This window comes from Gekko japonicus, unplaced genomic scaffold, assembly GCF_001447785.1.
Source record: "Gekko japonicus isolate JY-2015 unplaced genomic scaffold, Gekko_japonicus_V1.1 scaffold56, whole genome shotgun sequence".
NCBI lineage: Eukaryota > Metazoa > Chordata > Lepidosauria > Squamata > Gekkonidae > Gekko > Gekko japonicus.
Window position 1 is genome coordinate 1,739,943 of NW_015169779.1, and position 21,514 is coordinate 1,761,456.

The 21,514-nt window shown below is 45.0% G+C and overlaps 1 protein-coding gene across 3 annotated transcripts in view; it reads right to left on the minus strand.

The window, feature by feature from the left end:
• Positions 1-21,514, minus strand: part of CCDC149 (coiled-coil domain containing 149) — a 109,911-nt gene that overhangs the window by 13,343 nt on the left and 75,054 nt on the right. For 2 of the 3 annotated variants that reach the window (XM_015416751.1, XM_015416750.1), the window contains exons 8-11: positions 21,018-21,102; positions 19,088-19,232; positions 18,206-18,282; positions 2,466-2,570 (exon numbers count right to left, since the gene is read on the minus strand). In XM_015416751.1, the coding sequence (XP_015272237.1) occupies positions 2,466-2,570; positions 18,206-18,282; positions 19,088-19,232; positions 21,018-21,102 (412 nt within the window). The remainder of the gene's footprint in view (positions 1-2,465; positions 2,571-18,205; positions 18,283-19,087; positions 19,233-21,017; positions 21,103-21,514) is intronic. The other variant, XM_015416752.1, reaches the window with a different exon arrangement.

A 21,514-nucleotide genomic window follows, 5' to 3' on the forward strand; every position in this document is an offset into this window, starting at 1 on the left:
GAGGAGGAGGAGGTGGAGGAGGAGGAGGAGGAGGAGGAGATTAGATTTATACCCCGCCCTTCACTACCCAAAGGTGTTTCAGAGCGGCTTACAAACTCCTTTCCCTTCCCCTCCCCACAACAGACACCCTGGGAGGTAGGTGGGGCTGAGAGAGCTCTTGACAGAAACTGCTGTTTTTCAAGGACAGCTCTTATCAGAACTATGGCTTGCCCAAGGTCATCCAGCCAGGTGCATGTGGAGGAGTGAGGAATCAAACCCACTTCTCCCAGATTAGAGTCCACACACTTAACCACTACACCAAACCACTACACCGAGTGATTCGGCTGCTGCACAAATTAGTCTGCTCTGGAGCCCTCCTTCCTGAGCTAAGACAAAAATGCGTGAGCCGGAGGCTAAAAAACTGTGAGCTAGCTAACACTAACTCAGCTTAGAGGGAACATGGCCCCCAACCTTAGCTCATAATTACCCAGAGGACAAACATACAAGCAAGAAAGGTGCATTGATGCAGTAACTGGAGACAGACCAACAATAAGGAGGGGGAAGAGATTTGGGTTCAGATCCCAGTATAATGAAACGCAGAGGTGAAGGAAACAGCTGCTCTTACAGACCAACCCTATCTTCACTCAGCAGCAAGGCCCACTCACCCAAATAGGATTCACTCCTAAATGAAGTCTGATTAATACAGCAGACTAAGAAGCTTAGTATTAAGTATCGACAGAACTGCAGTCATACCAAGTGGCCACTACTAGAGAATGTTTGTTTCTAGTCCTCATGGCAAGATGTTCCTGAAAACACGGGCCCATGTCTGGTGGAAGCTCAGGTGCTGGAAGAGTTGCAGCACCTGTGGTTGCTAAGGAAGTGGGGTGGGGGTATTCAGTGTGGCCATTGTTCCTCGGCCCCACCATTGTACATATTATTTCTTTCCTATCAATTCCTACATATCTTTTGCCCTGTCTAAATTGCAAAACTTTATCTTCATGACAATGTTGATATTTAAAATCTAACAGAACTGGGCTGTAGCCTCCAGCGGATGGCAGACCACTAGACTGCTGGATCCTACAGATCTGTTCCACTAGCAGAGGTGTTTTCTTCTGGCAGAAGGAGCCTTCCGCTTATAAAAGACGCTCAGAGGAGCACGACCTATACACTTGGGCAGCACATTTATTTAGAATCAGTCAATTTTGGACAGTAGCACTTCCAACAAGAGCCGTACAGAATGGGCTCCCTAGTAAGAAAATTCCCTGCACGTAGCAAATTAGCAATGATCAGGGACAGGGCTACACTAAGGTCCAAACTACATATTACATCCTCTATGTGATCACCACTTGCAGAGACACAAGTTCTTCAGCTCAATTTGGAAGTATTGCAGGGACCTGATTCAGATCGGGACCGTGGTGCTGGGAGATGAGGAGCTCTTACTTCTCCCTCTGCCTCATTTTCTGACCCGAAAAGGCCCTGTGGTGGGCCGCACACGTAAGCTAATAACACCCACTGGGCTGGGCTTGGTCAGGAAAACAGTGTGTGTGGGGGGGATGCAAGAGTCCCCCCTTCCCCCCATGCTGCAGTCCTGATCTGAATCGGTCCCCTGCAGCAGTTCTGAATTCACTGCTGAATTTGGGAAGCTTTCCCACTGCTATTAAAATACGGGGACAGAATTCTCAACATGGCGGAGTGTTGTTCACCAACTCTCCGTTTCGATTCTGAAGTGGTATAACCATAAATCTACCACCTTTGCCGACGAGCTGATTGCACATGGGTCTTCCCTGCACACTTCCTACATTAAGCTGGTAAATATGAGAAAGCCTGCCATCTGGTTCTTTCCAGGGCTTTTTGGGTAGTAGAAGCCCAGCAGGAACTCATTAGCATAATAGGCCACACCCAGCAGCACTCATTAGCATATTAGACCACACCCCTGATAGCACAGCTCATTAGCATATTAGGCCACACCCCATATGTCATCCAACCACACCCACCTTTTGCTTCTTATTCTGTTTACTTTGTTGTCAAAACCCTGGGCTGTTATTGTAGCAGGAACTTCTTTGCATGTTAGGCCACACACCCCTAATGTAGCCAATCCTAATGAGTGTCTGCTGTTAGGTGTGGCCTATTATGCTAATGAGTTCCTGCTGGGCGTGGTCAACTCAGGAGCCAGCCGGAACTCCGTTCCTGCCCCAAAATAGCCCTGGTTCTTTCCCATGCTGCTACGGTAACATAACCACATGGGAGGAGCCTGTAGTATAGCTCCACCCATGTAAGCAATGCCCCAGTGTCTGCGTGGAATCGTGCTGGCACAGGAGACGCAGCAGTAACAGGCTTTGTGCATGACCTTAATGACACAGAAATGAAATAATGCAGACAGCTTCAGAACCACTGAGACGCTGGCCTCTCTGATGCAGTCTACTCTATGGCCCAAGTGAGGAACCAACCTACACCGTGTGCTCCCCACGATGACCCCGACTGTTTACCTCCTTTCTTCTCTTGCGGCTTATCAGTGAAAGTTAACAAGGGTGACTGAGACCTTTGGATGACGGGAAGAGCAGCATCACTGAATGTGATCGTATCTTTGCCACCTGCAATTTAGGAGGATACAGAAATAATTAACTCACTGGCACATGCCTGGGACATTCTCTAATGCAACATTTCACACAGCAGGAGTACATCACTGGCTATTCTCTACAGCGCCGTGAGGCAACATCAACGGCAGAGTTAGATTACAAGCCAAAATGTATGACAGTTGAACAGTATCAGACCCAAAGAGTACATTTTGTACCAACACATCTGGTCTCCTCATTTGGCAGAAGAAAATTATCCGGCCAGATGTACTCTATTGCCACTGGACCAAAATGAGACAAATATTTTCAGGCTAATGTGTAACATTAATGTAGATAATACTTTAATTCCTTGTACCCTGAGGAAGACCCACCATGGACTCCTCGCTGTTGATATTTTGCCTGTGTAGCTTTCAAGCCCTCCCCATGAAATCACAAAATAGCTAACTGAATCAAATCTGGATTCAAACCCAGATTTTCTTCCAATGACAGTTCCAGTTTCATTTTAAAGGGATCCAATATGCTATCCATGTAACAAAATTCCAGAGACAGAAAGATATTTTAGATTTATTTTTTGTGTGTGGTCGATTCGACTGTAAAAGTATTTGGTTGGCAGAAACGCCAATGTTTTATTTCATTCTCAAATAAGTAAGTCAATGAGTACAATCAACTATATCTGAAGAGGCTCTAAGTAGATCCTATCTGTCTAGAATAAGATAAGATTCTAGAAATCATCAGGAATGACAAATTCACTAGATTTGACAAGGGACACCCCAACAAACGAATACCATTAGCAAACTGAAGCTACCAGCGCAGCAGAGAAATGAGCATAAATTAGGAATTTCAAGGGCAAGGCTTAGCACACCTATGAACCCAGTGGGTGGTGTTAGGCAAGCTACACTCTCTTCACCTCCTCCCACCAATCGTGATACAGAAACAATAAGAAAAAGTTTTTACACCCTGTTTTCCTCTACCTCAAGGAGTCTCAGAGCAGCTTACATTCATATTCTCTTCTTTGTGAGGTAGGTGGGGCTGAGAGAGTTCAGAGAGAACTGTGACTGGCCCAAGGTCACCCAGCAGGCTTCATGTGGAGGACGAGGGGGGAATCAAACCTGGCTCTCCAGATCAGAGTCCACCGCTCTTAACCACTTCACCACCCCAGCTCTTGATAATAATGATGCCAGGCTATCTTTTAGAATCACTATGTAGATTTCTAAATCATGGAGTTACAGGAATAACTACAGCCCATTTCCTTGGATCCAGCATCCAAATAATGAGAAATATCTATAGAATTATATATAAACCACTTTCATTACATAAGGCATGTTGTTTTTCTCTCTTGTTAACGTGATGGGCTGAGATTTCTGACACAAGATTAAAAAGGTTGTGCTTCTAGCTTGAGACACCCTTAAGGAGCCCTTTTTTCAGTACATATTGACATTTGGCCTGGGGGGGGGGGAAGAATCAACTCCTTTCAGCATGTCTCATTTTGAAAGCTCATAAACCATCACGCGTCACTTCTGAAAACATAGCCATAAGCCTTCTGGTCGAGAAACAATTAAGCGTCTACAGAGTGTTGATCAGAATGGTTCTGTAGGCGCTAGCTGAGGAGAAGTCAAGAATGCCGTTGCTAATGGCTTTTTGGCCGTGGCGGTATTTTAAAAAGTGCAGCCTCTCCCGGCTTCATATCTAACAGCTCCCCCTTGTTGCTGCTATCAAAATCAAATTAAAACAACGTCACACTGGAAGGGAGAAGATTCCGTGCGGGTTTCACAACGTGCAGAAATTATAGGCCTGTCACTAACAAACGCTATTTGGCCAAGATAAATTTCCCTGGGCATAAGAAAATTTTGTTAGAAGCAGGAGGGAAAGGGAGGGATGGAAGGGGACCTTCTGTCAAAAGAGGGAAAGTTTTCAGAGGAAAAACAAGCACGCGGGCCGCAGCTTCACTTTGTGAGGAGCTAACCACACAAAACAAAGACATGGGAAAGAGAGCCCCAGTGCCGTTTGTAACTCAAAACATGACTGGGACCTGGCAAGGGGGGAAAGCGCCAAAAGGAAAAGGACTCTGCACCTCTCCTTCCCTGTCCTGCTCCGAACACCCCTCTCCTAAAGCGGCTATTTTTCTTTTTAAACTAAGCAATACTGCGGCTCTGCTACAGGACTCCTGAACTTCTTGAGCCCTGAGAAAAGGGGGTGGACACCAACACAAAATGGTTGCCAAGAGAGGCGAGACCTATGACAAAACTGGCTGCCACGGGGAGGGATTAACAAAATGGTGGGACGTTTCCAGCCAAGCGTCCTCCCATGCTTGGGTCTTCTGAAGTACCTCTTGCTACAGTGGAGTGGAAGAAAACCAGGACGGGCTCTTTGCTTTGGAAAGCCAGGAAGTGGACGCCAGCAAATACCTCAACGGCCACCACAAGAGACCACAGGTGCCATGTTGGGGATCAGTAATCTGTTACAAGCATTGCTTGTGTGGTTGGCGAGCTGTTCTACTGGTTCTAGTTGTCAAGTATTCTGAAGCATCCTGTCCTACTGGAAAGCCAGGAAGTGGACGCCAGCAAATACCTCAACGGCCACCACAAGAGACCACAGGTGCCATGTTGGGGATCAGTAATCTGTTACAAGCATTGCTTGTATGGTTGGCGAGCTGTTCTACTGGTTCTAGTTGTCAAGTGTTCTGAAGCAACCTGTCCTGCTGGAAAGCCAGCAAGTGGACGCCAGCAAATACCTCAGCGGCCACCACAAGGGACCACAGGTGCCATGTTGGGGATCAGTAATCTGTTACAAGCATTGCTTGTATGGTTGGCGAGCTGTTCTACTGGTTCTAGTTGTCAAGTATTCTGAAGCATCATGCATCCCTTCCGCCCCCTCTCTCTGGCCCTGCTCTGGCTTCAAGGGAGCTGTCACAGTTTAATAATGTGAGGGGCTTGTACTGTAGCTGTTCCCTGTGGCAGTAATGAAGAAGAAGAGATTGGATTTATACCCCGCCCTTCACTACCCAAGGGAGTCTCAGAGGGGCTTACAAACTCCTTTCCCTTCCCCTCCCCACAACAGACACCCTGTGAGGTAAGTGAGGCTGAGAGAGCTCTGACAGAAACGGCTCTTTTCAAGAACAGCTCTTATCAGAGCTATGGCTTGCCCAAGGTCATCCAGCAGCTGCAAGTGGAGGAGTGGGGAATCAAACCCGGTTCTCCCAGATTAGAGTCCACGCACTTAACCACGACACCAAACTGGCTCTTTATGGACTGGAGAGTAGCTAGGCTTACCATATGCCTGCTAATGGTGGGCAAACTCCTGGCAATTGTTGCCAGTGCCCACCAACGTTCCTCTGGTTGGCGAGCAGGAGGAAGCACACAGGCAAATTTGGGTGGGGGGGAAATGACATCATTTCTGGCACGACCCAGAAGCCCTGGCATTGCACCGGGGTGACACTCTAGTCTAGGACTTGCTCAGAAACCTCAGAGTTTTGAGGTGAGTGCTAGAGCACTCCCCACCCACCCACCCAGTGTGATGATGGTGCTTCTGGGTCATGACGGAAGTGACGTCACTGCGCAATGACAAAGTCTCTCCCCCCACAATAAGTACCCACATCCTCTCAACTCCCACTGTAGCAAAAGAGGTCCTCATATTACTCCAATGCTGGGAAGCAGCCATGAGAAAGCAGCTCCCACACCAACAGTGTAGTGCCTAGAGATGTAAAATTTCCGGAAATGTTGAAGCTCAGGAAAAAAACCGTTTTCCCCCGGAAAAAAACGGAAATTTTCGGAAAAATTGAACAAAATGCTACATTAGCACTTCTTTTGTCTTTTCTAGATTGAAAGTCATTCTGTTACTTTAGGAACATAAAATATGACTATGGACATTTTTACTTGGCATGAAATTATCACAACTAGCATATTAAAAATATAGTGTATCCAAACAGTTATTACAAACAGAATACCCGCCCACATGCAAAAACAAAACTGAAACCTTTTTCTTTTCTCATGACAATAGCACCTCCTAAAGGAAGAAATGCATCTTGTTCTTGCATTGGAGAGTTCAGTTTGTAACCTAGGACTTGCTTGTCCTCAGTGCACAGAAATTAGATCAATCTGATACCATAATATATATATATTTTAGAAATGATTTGGAAAATATTTGAACACCTTGTCTTAAAATATTTTATTCATCATGTTAAAATAAAACATTCCATAATCAATTTTTTTCTTTTCTTTTCCTTTTTTCAATTTTTCCAATTTTTCAGAGAAAAACAAAAAAGGCTTCTGGGAAAAAAATGGTTTTTTTCCAAATTTTTCCGTTTTTTTTCCGGGCCTTCACATCTCTAGTAGTGCCTCTGTCTCTTCCATAGACACCCCTTGCCTTGACTCTGAGGGGAATATCATCTAAAATCAAGGCACAGTTCTGGCAGGAGGGGGAGATTACTTGTTGACTAGTGCCAAGAGCTGGACTGCTCCTTTATTGCCTTGATTCTGTGTTTTTAGTGTGCAAGGCGTGTTTTGATCACTTCAACTCAGGTCTGGAGGGAAATGTTGTTCCAGGACAGAGAATACGGGGGGGGGGGGGGGGGGCTACAAACTGGGGGCCCAAAAGACTTAACAATGAGAAATTTCATTCTTTCTACATGTCACCTTTTCTTTCCAAGGCTGGACAAAGGAACATAAAGCAATGCAGTATTAACTAAGGGGAGAGATGAAAGGCTTTACAAACGCAAGAGAGAGGGCTACCACGACCCCAGTGTGAGGCTCTCCCATCTCAGAGATGGTCTCCCGGCTTTCTGCCGTCCTGCTGCCAAAGAGGTATTTTTATTCACCAAGCAATGCAGTATTAACTAAGGGGAGAGATGAAAGGCTTTACAAACGCAAGAGAGAGGGCTACCACGACCCCAGTGTGAGGCTCTCCCATCTCAGAGATGGTCTCCCGGCTTTCTGCCGTCCTGCTGCCAAAGAGGTATTTTTATTCACCAGCCTCAGAATTGGGAGGGGGGGGGGGTCTGGCACACTGGTCCTCTTCCTTCCCCCAGACTTCCCCAGACACTTTCTCCCTCTTCCCTGTCCGAGACCAAGCAGAGCAGATATCTTTATATGGAGCTTCCGGGCTTCGTCCCAGGATCCCCTCCCCCCCCCAGCTCGCCCTGGGCACCAATACTTAGCCCCTCCTGCCATTGCAGACGAGGGTGGGTCCCTCGGATGTACATGTTATACTTGTCACAAAGGGGCTACTAAAAACTGCATCCCCTCTAGTGACGTTGCCATTTATTAAAATTCATTTTAGGACATTTATACCCCACTTTTGCATTCAATAAATGCAAAAGTGGGGTATAAATATCCTAAAATGACATGCAAAAGTAGCTTAATATAAGAAACGCCCCTCTGCCAAATCTACCTATGAAATCACAACATATACAGTCAAAATCTAAAACCTTAGGCAGAAATCCCAACAGACCTTCAAACATTACTAAGAAGAAGAAGAGAAGAAGAGATTGGATTTATACCCCGCCCTTCACTTGGAGTCTCAGAGCGGCTTACAAACTCCTTTCCCTTCCCCTCCCCACAACAGACTCCCGGTGAGGTGGGTGGGGCTGAGAGTACTCTGACACAAACTGCTCTTTCAGGAACAGCTGTGCCAGAGCTTGTGACTGACCCAAGATCACCCAGCAGGTGCAAGTGGAGGAGTGGGGAATCAAACCCAGTTCTCCCAGATTAGAGTCCACACACTTAACCACTACACCAAACTGGCTCCACCAAAAAGGCGGCCCACTTGCCAATCCCCACCAACCTATCATTGACATAGAGGGTTCTCACATTAAGATATTTGTTCTGGGGCAGTCTCAGGTCTTGGACTGGTTCGTATTGGTGGAGACAGTCCTTCCAGGCACTTTGGACTTCAACTCTTTAAGGTTTTAAAGGTCAAAAGCGGTACGTTGAATGGGCCCAGAACCAAACCGGAGAGCCTGTGAGGTTGTTCCAATCAACTAGTGTCACTTGCTTACTGAAGCCACTTCTCCACTGTGAAATTCTGACAGTTCTCATTACACTGATCACCATAATCACATCCCAAGTAACTTCACCCTGCCCATGGAAGCTGGGTGTGGGTGTGGCTATCTGCAGTGTGATGAGGGCGATCATGGCAACACTGGAATGGGTAGAGCAGTGATCCCTAATGTGGAGCTTACGGGCACCAGGGTGTCCACTGATTGATTTCCTGTGGCCTTTTCCTGAAAGCAAACAGCCAGTCCTGGCTTTCCTCCACCTCAAAGGAACACAAAGTGTTTCTGAAGAGCCTAAGAGGCAGGGCTTTTTTTTGTAGAAAAAGCCCAGCAGGAACTCATTAGCATAATAGGCCACACCCAATAGCAGACACTCATTGGCATATTAGGCCACACCCTTGACAGCACAGCACATTAGCATATTAGGCCACATCCCCATGTTACCAGAAGTGTGGTCATCCAGTCACACCCACCTTTTGCTTCTTATTCTGTTTACCTTGTTTGTTGTCAAAACCCAGAGCTTTTTTTTCTAACAGGAACTCCTTTGCATGTTAGGCCATATACCCCTAATGAAGCCAATCCTAATGAGTTCCTGCTGTTGGGTGTGGCCTATTATGCTAATGAGTTCCTGCTGGGCATGGCCAACTAGGGAGCCAGCCGGAACTCCGTTCCTGTGCGTTCCTGCCCAAAAATAGCCCTGCTAAGAGGTATCTCCCATTCAGAAACAGCTGCCTCCATTACAAGAGGATACTTGGCTCGGAACATCTCAACGTGCTGTGACTGGTCCCAGGTCACATGGCAGCCATTTGGTGGCTGGCCTTGCCCCCTTCCCTCAAGGCAGCCATTTTGTGGAAGCATCCACTACCCATTCTCAAAGATCCAAGAGCTCAACAAGATTGGGTGTCCTGGGGCAGAGGTTGCAGAGAAAGTGCTGTGCGGACATCACTGGTGTTTACAACCTCAAAGTAAGAGAAGCAAAACTGCTGTAATGGCATATCTAAGTTACAAACTGGGGTCGGATTTATACCAGTTTGACTTTCATGGCTTCCATCACAGAATCCTGAGAACTGTACTCACAGAGAGTCCTTAGCCCCCTCCTCTGCGTCCTCATGATGACCGGACTTGGGGGTCTTTGAAAAGATGGATCTACTATTAGACCAGTTTAGTTTGGTGAGACTGTGAGGAATTTCACACTACCCTTTTTAAGCCGGTTTGAAGCCATTTTTGATCCATTGTGGAGTAAACCGGTATAGTGCTGCCATTTCACACATGGCTTTCCTCTACCGGTAAACAGCTGGATCTTAAGTGGTTTGCCATTTCAGACTGCACTGCTTTTTCCCACTTTTTCCCGCTGTTTTTTGCCCACGTGGGCGATCTCCGGCTTTTTTTTTAAACGTTTGCTTTAGAGCACTATAGCGCTATAACACAACAATCCAGACATTCCAATGGGATTGCTATAATGCTGTTTTGCTGTTTTGTTATAGCATTATAGGGCTATAGCGCTCTAAAGCAAACCTTAAAAAAAAAAAAACAGCCGGAGATTGCCCGTGTGGGCGAAAAACGGCAGGGAGAAGCGTTTCAGATTCAGGAGAAGAAACTGAAGACTACTTGGAAGTGGTTTACAGGTAAAACGGTTCAGCCCCGTTTCCTGAACAGGACAGAAGCGTTTCTGTGTGAAAGTACAAATATATTCTGCTAGGGAACCAGTTCTAAAACAGTTCTGTCTGAAATTTCAGACCAGAAACCGTTTGGGAACCGTTCCTGAACCGGAATATATTGCCTGTCTGAAATTCCTCAGATACACCCAGATTCTCTGTTTAATGTCTATGACCACACTTGATTTTGGAGTATAGAAGACCTGACCCGGATAGCCAGGCTAGCCCGATCTCGTTGGATCTTGGAAACTAAGCAGAGTCAGCCCCAATTAAGTATTGGGATGGGAGACCACCTTTGGTCCATCAAGGTCTGTACTGTCTACTCAGACTGGAAGCAGATCTCCAGCGTCTCAGACCTCTGCCTGAGATCCTGGAGAGCGGCTGCCAGTCTGAGTAGGCCGTACAGACCTTGATGGACCAAAGGTCTGATTGAGTACAAGGCAGCTTCATGAGTTCATGAATACCAGGGTTGTGTCTCAGAGGCAGGCCATGGCAAACCACCTCTGAATATCTCTTCCCTTGAAAAGCCTACGGGGCCAATATAAGTCGGCTGTGACTTGACGAGGAAAGAAAACAGGTAAGAGTAGTCTAGAAATAAAACATAAGTAAGCAGCCTACATGCTGACCCCAATCAAAATCAACAAGTCAGTGGGAATAGAATTTCTTGACTTACTGCTGATCTGATTCTTTAAAAAAATTAAATAAATAAATAAATAAAATCAAGTCACATTGCGTACAGCTTACAATTATTAAATCAAGAACAGTTTCACGTTCTCCCTTATTACCATTTTCCCCCAATTAAGGAGGATTTTACATGGCGCTCTCTATTTCTCTTGTGGCTATCCAACTTACCCAGCTCAACATCTTAATCTGACAGATATTTTAAAAAAGCATTCAGATAACATTTCCATTTATTTACATGCAGTGACAATATTTAATGCACCGCTAAGATGAGTTACTAAAAATACACATGTCAAGAAAAACCTACTCCCAAATCCCACTGAGACAGAGTAGCTCAGGCCTTCAGGCAGCAAGAGGGGGGGAAAAAAGGGAAGGAGAGAAAAGTTATTATATAAATATTAATTTGATGTCTAGACAGAGAAATAATAGCACAAGATATTCTGAACTGTCATCGCCTCTCTCTTTTTCACCATTGTTCTGTTTTCAACGGTCAAAACTCAAGTTTAGTGGATGGAGATGAAACGAATGTTCTAAAGCCATTTTATGAGCTCCTAGAGGTGCTGTGTAGACATGACTAACGGCTACGTCAGAATATGAAAACTGGCTAAGAACTGGCTACAAACCAAGATGGTTGGAAGGAAAATAAAAAAGGGGTTCCATGGAACCTGAAAGACTAACAAAATGTATTCCAGCATACATTTTTGAGTTACTATTCATTTCATGAGATCGGGATCCTCGACCTTTTTTGAGCCTTTAGAATTCTGACACTGGATGGTGGGAGGGACCACAAAATGGCTGCCCGAAGAGGCAGAACCAACTACAAAAACCTCAGGAAGTGAGGTCATGCATAACTGTAATTCTTCGACATTTCAGGCAGAAGCTTTGTCTGACAGGATTCATTTTAAAATGAATGTACTGTAAAAAATACTTCCCTGCATATACACAGCTTATCTTCTGTCATACAATGATGGTCCTCGTGCTACGGCAGCAGCTGCCGCCACCAAAGCAACTGGTTTGCACAGCCAATTATATCTCAGGCTCCAGTGGCCAATCAGAAGCTCTGCTGGGCAAAAGCCCCTCCTTGTCCCACCCACTTTCTAAAAACATCTGGTGGGCACCAGTTGCCCTTGGGAAGCCTGCATTAGATGCATCAGAGTGTTCACTGATTGTGGAAGCAGCAACTGAAGTGATGCTGACTAACAAAAGCTTATCCTGGAATAAATATTCTCACTGCAAAAGACTAACATGTTGATTCCTCCGGAATTAGCACAATAGCCTGACAGGGACGTTTGCCTTGACCATATACCTTGTCTGCATCACCTGTGATTAAGAAAATCCCCTTACTTCTCCAGCTTCCCCTGAAAAGCAACAAGCCAATCCATCTTGCACCTCCCTATGCATTCACCTGAGGGGACAAAGCTAAATCAAGATTTCCCCGCATGTTTGGGGCCTGAACCAGGGTTCAGACTACAAAGCACAGTGAATGCTAATCACGGTTAGGGACTCTGAACTGAGCTGTGCGTTCATGATTAGGCTTGTATTTAAAGGGACCTGTGTTAAAATACATGACTATGGAGACACGGTGTTGTGTAAACGGATGGAACTGTCATCACACACGACATCCCGGTTTACCCATGGGAGATTATTCACCAACATGCAAGTTGATTTAAGAAACCTCCACCTGTCCCCAATACAGAGGGTGCTGCTTGAAGGAGGCAGTGGATGACTGCAGCAGGGAAAGGAAAAGGAAGTATCTGAGATGGACAGAACAAAGAACAGAAATACTCAAACTGAACAATCCCATTGTATAGCTGCACATTTGCTCGACAAAACGACGCCTTTATGTATATTTCTGTGATGCAGCATTTATTTGTTCTTTCTCTTTACAAAAACGGCTTTGCTACTGAAAGGGGATGACCAGCATGGGAGAGGACCCATTGCAACCCTTTTCCTTCAACCGGTTTTCCTGCTGGAAATCAGATGAATATATGACACCACTGAACATATAAATGCATCTTGAGGCCAAACTAGATGAGATAGATGTCTCTTGAGGTTGCCCTGGGATGCACTGCCATTTTGTGGACTGGGTTCCCAATTTGGGAACTCCTTTTAACTGTGCCACGGGGGGGCCTGATTCTGTGCTGCAGGGAACAAGCACCTTTCAGACCCTCGGTTCCCGTGACGAACTTTTTAAAAGGAGCCATTTCCACATCAACTGGGGCGCCTGCAATCGCTTTGCTCAAGTTAAAAAAAAAAACAAGTCAGAGAAGTGTGTGTGTGAGGGGGAAGGTTGTGGTGACTCTGACGTGTCTTGTGGGGAGGCGTATTGGAAACATGGGTATAGTATATTCCAAAGCTGCCATGGAATGTATGTGAAACATCTCATTGAAAAGCAATGTTAAGCTTCATCCTGGGCTAGGATCCAAATACATCCAATCGTATTGCTAGCCCAGGAAGTAACAAGCCAATCACTTCACAGCAAGCTCCCTGAGCGGGAACGTCCATGATTGATCCTTATGTGAACAACCTTATTGGTTGGTATTTGTACAGTGGGTGTGGCTACATTAGCCGGGAATGTTTAAAAGCCGGACAGGTGCAATGTAAAGGCTGTTCTGGCTATCAGGTGTTGATCCGTGTTGGAGTTGTGTTCGAGTGGAAGAATAAAGCTGTGTTCTTGCTGAATCACTCTCCGGCTGCTTTGTTAAGCGAGCGATTTAACAATGGGGAAACATGGGGCAGGTAGAAGTGGTCCTTTTGGGCACTGCCAAAGAGAATGCCATGAGGGATCTCCCCTCAGTATTGTCTGTATATGGGGTTTATTTTTTTTTGTGGAGAGACAGAAGCAGGCCCCCGTGGCACCATTAAAAGGAGTTCTCCAGTGCAATTCACGCTACAAAATGGCCCAAGACAACCCCAGGGACACCGCCCCCCCTAGTTTGGACCTTATACGGAAACAGATCATTGGTCCATTTAGCTCAGTATGGTTTACTGCAATGTCCTAAGCTCCGAGGGAGCCACGGCCAAGGAAAACTCCTTCAATTCCAGCACCTCCTATGGAAGCACTGATGGACCTTCATCATGCCAAGTGTGTGCTTTATATTCCCCAGGGGTCTCTCTAATCAGCTTTCAGCTTGAGTGGGAAAAATAATATCAGTATTTTTAATTTTAAAAAAAAATTATATCAAGGAGGATAATACCATAAAACTGTACATAATCCCAAAACATTGCACCTCACTGTTCAACAAATACTATTGATCAGACACTGGAATACAAAGGTTTTGGATGCTGTACCACAGTAGTTCTTCCCCCACTGGGGATAAAAAGGTGTACCTCTGATTTCCAGGGGTAAGCAAATAACAGGGAAAGATCCTCTCTGGTCACACTAGTCTCCCCCTTCAAATAGCAACCCCTATGGCTGCATTCTGTGGGAGGGAAAGGTTTTTAAAAGATGACACTGCACATGGTTCCACTGGAGAAGAGTACATGTTTGAAGGCATCCAAGTGTATCCTTCTTCCCCCCCCCCCAAAAAAAAGCCTGCAAAGAGAAGACAACCATCCTAGAGAGACGGTTAGTCTAGAACTCTTTCCTCTGACATTTCCTCTGACAGAATCCAACTCATGATGATGAACCTGCGACCTGAGCCAATGTGTGCTTATTAACAAGTTGAGTCCGACTGAGTTCTATGGCACTTAGCGTGCTTATGTCTACTGTCATGATCTCTTAGTCTTCTATCTTTCATCTAAAGAACTGAAGGTGCATAAAAATCTAAGATTAAACTCTTATCTTAGATTGTCTGAGACTTTAAAGTTGGTAAGCTGATTTGGGTGTTCTGTGTTCCAGAAGAAAAGCAGCATAAAAGCATTCAAATGAATAAAAAAAATTTTTTTTTACTTCTCTTCTGAAAATCTGTCCCAAAAGAGGGGAGGTTTACAGAATTACATTTCATCCTGTACTGTCTGCATTTCATAGTCCCCTTGAATCTGCTTTTTTTTTTTAATGGTCATTCCCCCCACACACACACACATAAAATGCCTGCATAGTGAAGATTCACTCGTCACATTGGAAGACGTGGGCTCTGGTCCATCTGTGCTTACGCTGGAATACAAATTTTGCTAGTCATTAAGGAGCCACAAGCCTCCCATTTGTCTCTGAAGAGGATAATGTGGTTCAAAGCATCCCTGAAATGTTTAAATTGCTACTTGGTTCAGTAAAAGGAATCAATTCACTGGGGCGTATCATTTTTGGACGCAGGAAAACAAGTGGCAGGAGGCATTAATGGGTGTCAGAGATTCTGAATGGCCCAGAGGCAAAACAAAAGCACTGATATATATATATATATATAAAATAGAACAGATATTCAGGCATACAATAAAGGACGACATAAATACTCTGGCATTCTTACTTGTGAACGGAGCATGCTACACCGTACTACGCATGCTTACTCTGATGGACGTCCCATAGAACTGCGATCTTAAAATGCAATAAATCCAGGGTAAAATACTTAGGAGTAAGAGAAGAGTCCACGCTTCAGTAAAAGCATTTCTTACAGCATAACCACATGCTGGGATCTTTATTTCCCCTTTTGTCCAGATCTTTTTAACAGAACGCTGCCACCATGGCTGTGATTTAAAGGAAGAGACCAAACAGTGGAGGAGTGGGGAGTTATCTAACCTTTTCCCTCCATTCTGTGTCCCATTGAAAGCTTAGGTTTTACTCCCCTGGGGAAAAAATCTTGCAGGTCCTGTATACCCGATCCCCACCCAGGGGACAGAAGTAACTTGGGCTAGTTGACCTAGGAGCAGAGCCAAGTGGAGAGAGTTAAACAGACTCTCCACTCCACATCAGTTGCCCCCTTTAAATGACAGCACTGGAGGCTGCATTCTATTATCAAAAGATCATTGGGGTGGGAAAGACTCATGGAACTACACTTATGACATTTATTTCCACACTCAGAGTAAAGGTCCTTCTCTGTTTTAAGAATAGAAGAACCCAGTTCTCTTGGTCCAAATCTTACACTGAACATTCTGACGTTCAAGGTCTGTGCAAGTAGTCAATAGTTTTTAAGCAGGATGTAATTTTTAGATTCACTTCATGTAGTAGAACATTGAAGAAAATATTTATCAAAAAAAAAAGGACAGCATTTCATTATTTACACAGATATAATCAGGGCACCTCTGGGAAAGGCAGAGAGAACCCCAACTTCAGATGATTTCCCAGCCTTACAATATTGTTGTACCTTATTACATTGGCATCAGAGTGCCTACTCCACCAACAGAAAGCCCTCCTGCGTTTTCCCGCCAAAAAAGCAATCGGGGCAAGGTTCTTATACTTGAAGGTCTACAAGAGGGGGCGCAAATAAAATGGCTACACCCCGTTATGTCTCATAGGCTCCAACGGTCATGACAGTACTGCAGAACTCCCCCATTTTTATCACTTTTGCTCTCTTTTCACCTCAGCCTTCCCAACCTGAGGTGGCACCACTGGATTCAGGGTGTGTGCATATTTTTAAAGAGATCCTTCAACTCACTATTCTTCACCCAACTTATATTGCTTCAAATTTATAAGTGGTAGCATAAGGGTGCTCTTGAAACATGATCCACTTCTAAGATGCCTACAAGATAATAGATGTGTTACCTGATACATAAAATGTAGTTCAGGTGGGGAATAGATAGAGAGTTTCTTAATGTAAATGTGTAATAAGATCTAAGTCAAAAAGGGGGCACTTTCTGTGGAAGAAAGTCAACCATGGCAAAAAAAATCCCCCGGATTCATTGATCAGTTTTTCAGGGGGCTAAAGTATTCTCCCTAGGTTGAATATTGGACAAGGTTCAAGAGAGTAGGGTGATCTGTTGCCTTTGCCCATGTGACCAATCCAGGAAATGTTGTCCTTTTTGTAAATTGTTTTTGTGTTTCGTCAGGGCCATCATAATGAAGCCAACTCTGATATAGGCTATGGAGCATTCACTACATGATCCTAAGGGGTTGGGTACAGTTCATTCTGCCACCACAGCAGTCTGTCACTGTTGCACATCTAGATGAGGCCTTCGTGTGAACTGAAGCTCAGTGAGAGACGGGAGGAAGTGTTAGAATCAAGATTCACAAGGATGGGAGAAAAGAAAGGATGAAATGGGAGCCAATACTCGCCCCAGCAGCCGTTACATGCTACCAGTCAAGGTCTACTTTGGATATACCATTCATCAGGCAAGTTTGGACTTTGGTCTTAACAGGCTAGGGCTCTTTCTGGCACCAGCACTACCCAATGGCCTTCCTGAAAATGTGAGGGGGACCCTCACTTCGTTGGCTTTCTGGAGCCACTGCAAGACTGAACTACTTAACAGGGCTAGACTCTTGTTAAAATCTTGCTATACAAATGACTTCTCACACAGGCAGTCTTCCGGTTCTCCCATTACATTTTCAGGCACCTTCGCACACACACGTGTAATTCAGAACAATAAATCATGGTCTTGAAGTTGTAGCACACAGAATTAGTTCAAGGAACCACAATTAGGTGCAATGGGATTAGGGGAGCAAATATGCTGATCTAGAAAGGAGGCTGTTTTAGAGAATGAATTCCCTCCCCAGTAGACAGGACAGGAAAGAAACCAATGAAACAGAATTAATGAGACTTTCAATCCCTGGATGCTTTTTATAAGATTTAGACTCATTCCAGTCTGTATCTCCTATCTTTTTCTACATTACAACTTAAGGCCAATTCTATCCTTTCAGAAAAACCACATGATAGAGTCTTCCAGCATTCATATGGCTGAATGTTGTAAGAAGGGTTGTGTGTCTGAGCACTTCTGTATAAGACTCGCCGTTACCTTTGGGAAAACTAGTCTAGAGAAATACATTCTAGCCTACCCTTCTCTCCAATATAATACTTTTTAATATGTACAGGAGGGTTTGATTTGGAGTCATTGTTTAAAAAAATGGGTAGCATTCAGTTGTGCAGTCCTCCACCAGCATCCTCGCACGGGTTAGATCCAGAAGGTCTGCTACCACATCAGTTTTCTGAACATGTAGACCAGCTCTAGTAAATGGCTGGCCACAGAGCTGAAGCTTTCAAAAGTCACTTGTGATATGAACCACATAGCGTAAGGCACCTTTAGAATGGTTCGGCTTCAGAAATGTCTAATGAGAAGTCACCTACACAAACATGGAACGTTACAATTCATCCATAGTCTCAACCCATTGTTCCCACAGGGCCTTATAACACAAGCAAGGCATTTTTAACATAAACATTCATGTTTCCTCTGATGTGTACAAAATTCTCACTATGCTCTGACACGTAAAAGTCAAATAACTACCACTGTGAATATTTACTAACCTGGAAGGCTCCACAGACCAGAGACTTCTAAGGTTCTCAACTTTTTTTCCAGCTCTGCTACACGATTACCTAGAATTCTGAAATGAAGACATGGTGTTTCAGGAGAGAGAATTAGCACACACAAAGGCTAGGACATTGCCCACTTGTAGTTATGTCTGCAAGGACTGACTAATGCCCCACAACGGAAACACTGTATTCATATTTACATATTACATATCAGACAGCAGCGTTTGCAGGGGTCATTTCCTGCAGGAGCGCACAGGAGCGGAACTCCGGCAGTAAGGCGCTCAGGGGGCGGGGAGGAGAGGAGCAGGGGCGGGGAGGAGACCAGATTTATACCCCACCCTCCACTACCCAAATGAGTCTCAGGGCGCCTTATAATTTCCTTTCCCTTCCCCTCCCCACAACAGACACCCTGTGAGGTAGGTGGGGCTGAGAGAGCTCTGAGAGAACTGCCCCTGAGAGAACAGCTGTGAGAGAACTGTGACTGACCCAAGGTCACCCAGCTGGCTGCATGTGGAGGCGTGTGGAATCGAACCCGGTTCTCTCAGATTACAGTCCTCAGCTCTTAACCACTACACCAAACTGGCTACCAGTGTAATACATAGGAGTATGACTGCTAACAAAAAAATCCGTTCTTTCTTACTGGAGATTCCCTCCCTCACACTAATTGAATACAAAGTATATATTAAGATTCATACAGCTAAGTTTCAGGTAGTTTTCCTTAAAACATCTTACCTTTCCCAGTTAAACAGAGGCAGACACACACCTACTTATTAACTGGATTTCCCTTCATTTAACGCTCGCACACACTAAAAACAGAACGAACCATAATCGGATGTGACTGAAGTGCTTCAGTGAAATGCCAATGAAAGGACTTACTTGTTGGTTTGCCTCTGATGCTGAATGACCATGTTCTTCTCGTGGATTGTCTCCAGCAAAGCAGTAGCCAAAGATTTAAGATCAGAAATGGACTGTGGTGTGACTGGTAGGCTACATCCATGATCTTCTGATAACAACTCTTGGACTAGAAACATTCAATACAAAAGGAAGCACAGATATGTCAATTTAACTTCAGGGACCAAGAAAGCTGGAAACGACCCTTGAGATTTGAGAAAAATGATTAAACCATTACTCCTGCTGACGCCCCAAGATCCACCATAGTTAGAAATGGAGTATACGCTTTCGTTAATGCGAACACATGAAGCTGCCTTACACAGAGTCAGAACAGTGATACAGCAAGGCCGGGACTGTCTATTTCGAATGGGAGTGGCTCTTGAGTGAAGATTTCAGGTGGAGGTCCTTCTCATCGCCTATTACCTGATCCTTTAACTGGAGATGCCGGGGATTGAACCTGGGACCTTCTGCAAAGCAAGCAGATGCTCTACCACTAACCAACAGCCTGTCCCCCTTCATATAAATGGGGATTCTTTAGGTTGGCTATCAGTGTTCCCTCTAAGCTGAGTTAATGTGAGCTAGCTTGCCGTTTTTTAGCCTCCGGCTCACACATTTTTTGTCTTAGCTCAGGAAGGATGGCTCCAGAGCAAACTAATTTTATGCAGCAGCCAAATCGCTCACTCACAGATTTAATGAGAGTAGCTCACAAAGTAGATTTTTTGCTCACAAGACTGCACAGCTTAGAGGGAGCCTTGCTGGCTATCATTTTTGTTATGCGCAGTTCTACCATATGGGCTGTTCAGGTTCTTCCCCTGGAGGTCTGTTATTCCCCATCAGCTTTTACAAGCAGCCTTGGCAGAAGGAGACTCTAGCCTTGCTTACGTCACAACTGGAGCAACGCAACTGCCTCCCTCCACAACTGTGCCCATGCTGCTCCGACAATGAATCTTCTGCCCATACAATTAAGTCAGACTGCACCCATCTGTACTATGCTGGGAGCCTAAGCAACAGACTGGTGACTGGACAGACATGCACATGCCTAGGTGTTCACCTTTTGTGCCAACATCACGTCACCTGTGTTAGTATGTATCGGGCAGAACAAAAGTTGAGTCCAACAAAGTTTAATTCCGGGCATAAACTTTTGTGCGCATGCGCACTTCTTCAGATATTATTATTTCTGAGCCACACCAAGCTCGATACGGATTGTTGGGTAAAAGATGAGCATTTGGTTGTAATGCGAGCATAACAATCGTTTAGGGAAACACACTGACCTACCCACTTCCCGCAAACTGCTCCAAGGAACCCCAGGGCATAGCTAGAGATAATGGGCTGCCACAATGGCAAGTCTACGGGCTGGATCCCTGGGAGAAGATCTGCTTGTGTGTGGCGGGGAACGATTCTCTTCTCCTGCAGCAGCTGTCCAACTTCCCTCACCCGTGTTGATTCCGGGAGTCCCCTCTTCCCTAGCATTAGCATTTTGGAGGAGCATTTGGGGCTGTTTGGGGAGGAGGGAGGCAGGAAAGTTGCACAGAATTCAGAGGGGATCCAACCCAATCTCTCTCTTTTCACCTCTTGGCTGCGAGATATCTAGTATAAACACAACACATGATGTGACATCATCACACTCTGAGTTCACCCCATCCCTGCATGGAGAGGGAGGCAGGGAAAGGCATGAGGACGTTATGGGCAAACACTGTTTGTGCCAGACATTTCCAGGAAGAGAAATGGAGGGGCTGATGCTCCTCATGTCTTTTAGCATCAAATTCTGTGCTGATTTATGGGAATAAGGAAATCACACTACTTGAGAGTTCCCGCTAGGAATAAGATAGTCCCTCTTTTTATTCAAGCTTCAGAGTAAACACAGCAGTTGTCGGGTTTGGAAGGGAAGAGTTAAAGAAGAAGATGCACGCAGTACCTTGCTTTGCAGAGAGGACTCCCGTTAGTGCGCTGCTATTTGACTTACTATTAGTCTTGGAATTTTTCCTTCTCTCTAACGCATTCTAAAACAAAGAAATTTGTTGAAATCACAATTTGGGGCGGGGAACCACATTTTAAAGAAAAAACTATTAAAGTTTTGATTAATTAAAAAAACCCATTCTTCATTCCTCTTACAAGAGCCCACCATCCCTACAAACCAAGGGCTATCAGTTCCCCACATGGCTCTTCAGACATCTTTGCTCTCTGCTCCTTCTTAGTCATTCTTACGGGTCTGCTCCCTTCTCTTTGCCTGTCAGTCACACGATGTCCCCACTTCCCCTTTGGCTTTAACCCTTTCCTCAGTTTACATTCTCTTTCCTTTCCCTCTTCAACAAAGGTGTTCAGTTCACTTTATTTCTACAGTCCTTAGACCAGTCATACAAAAAGAAGTACACCTTTACAATATCCCAAGATTTTAAAATACATCAGCAAAAC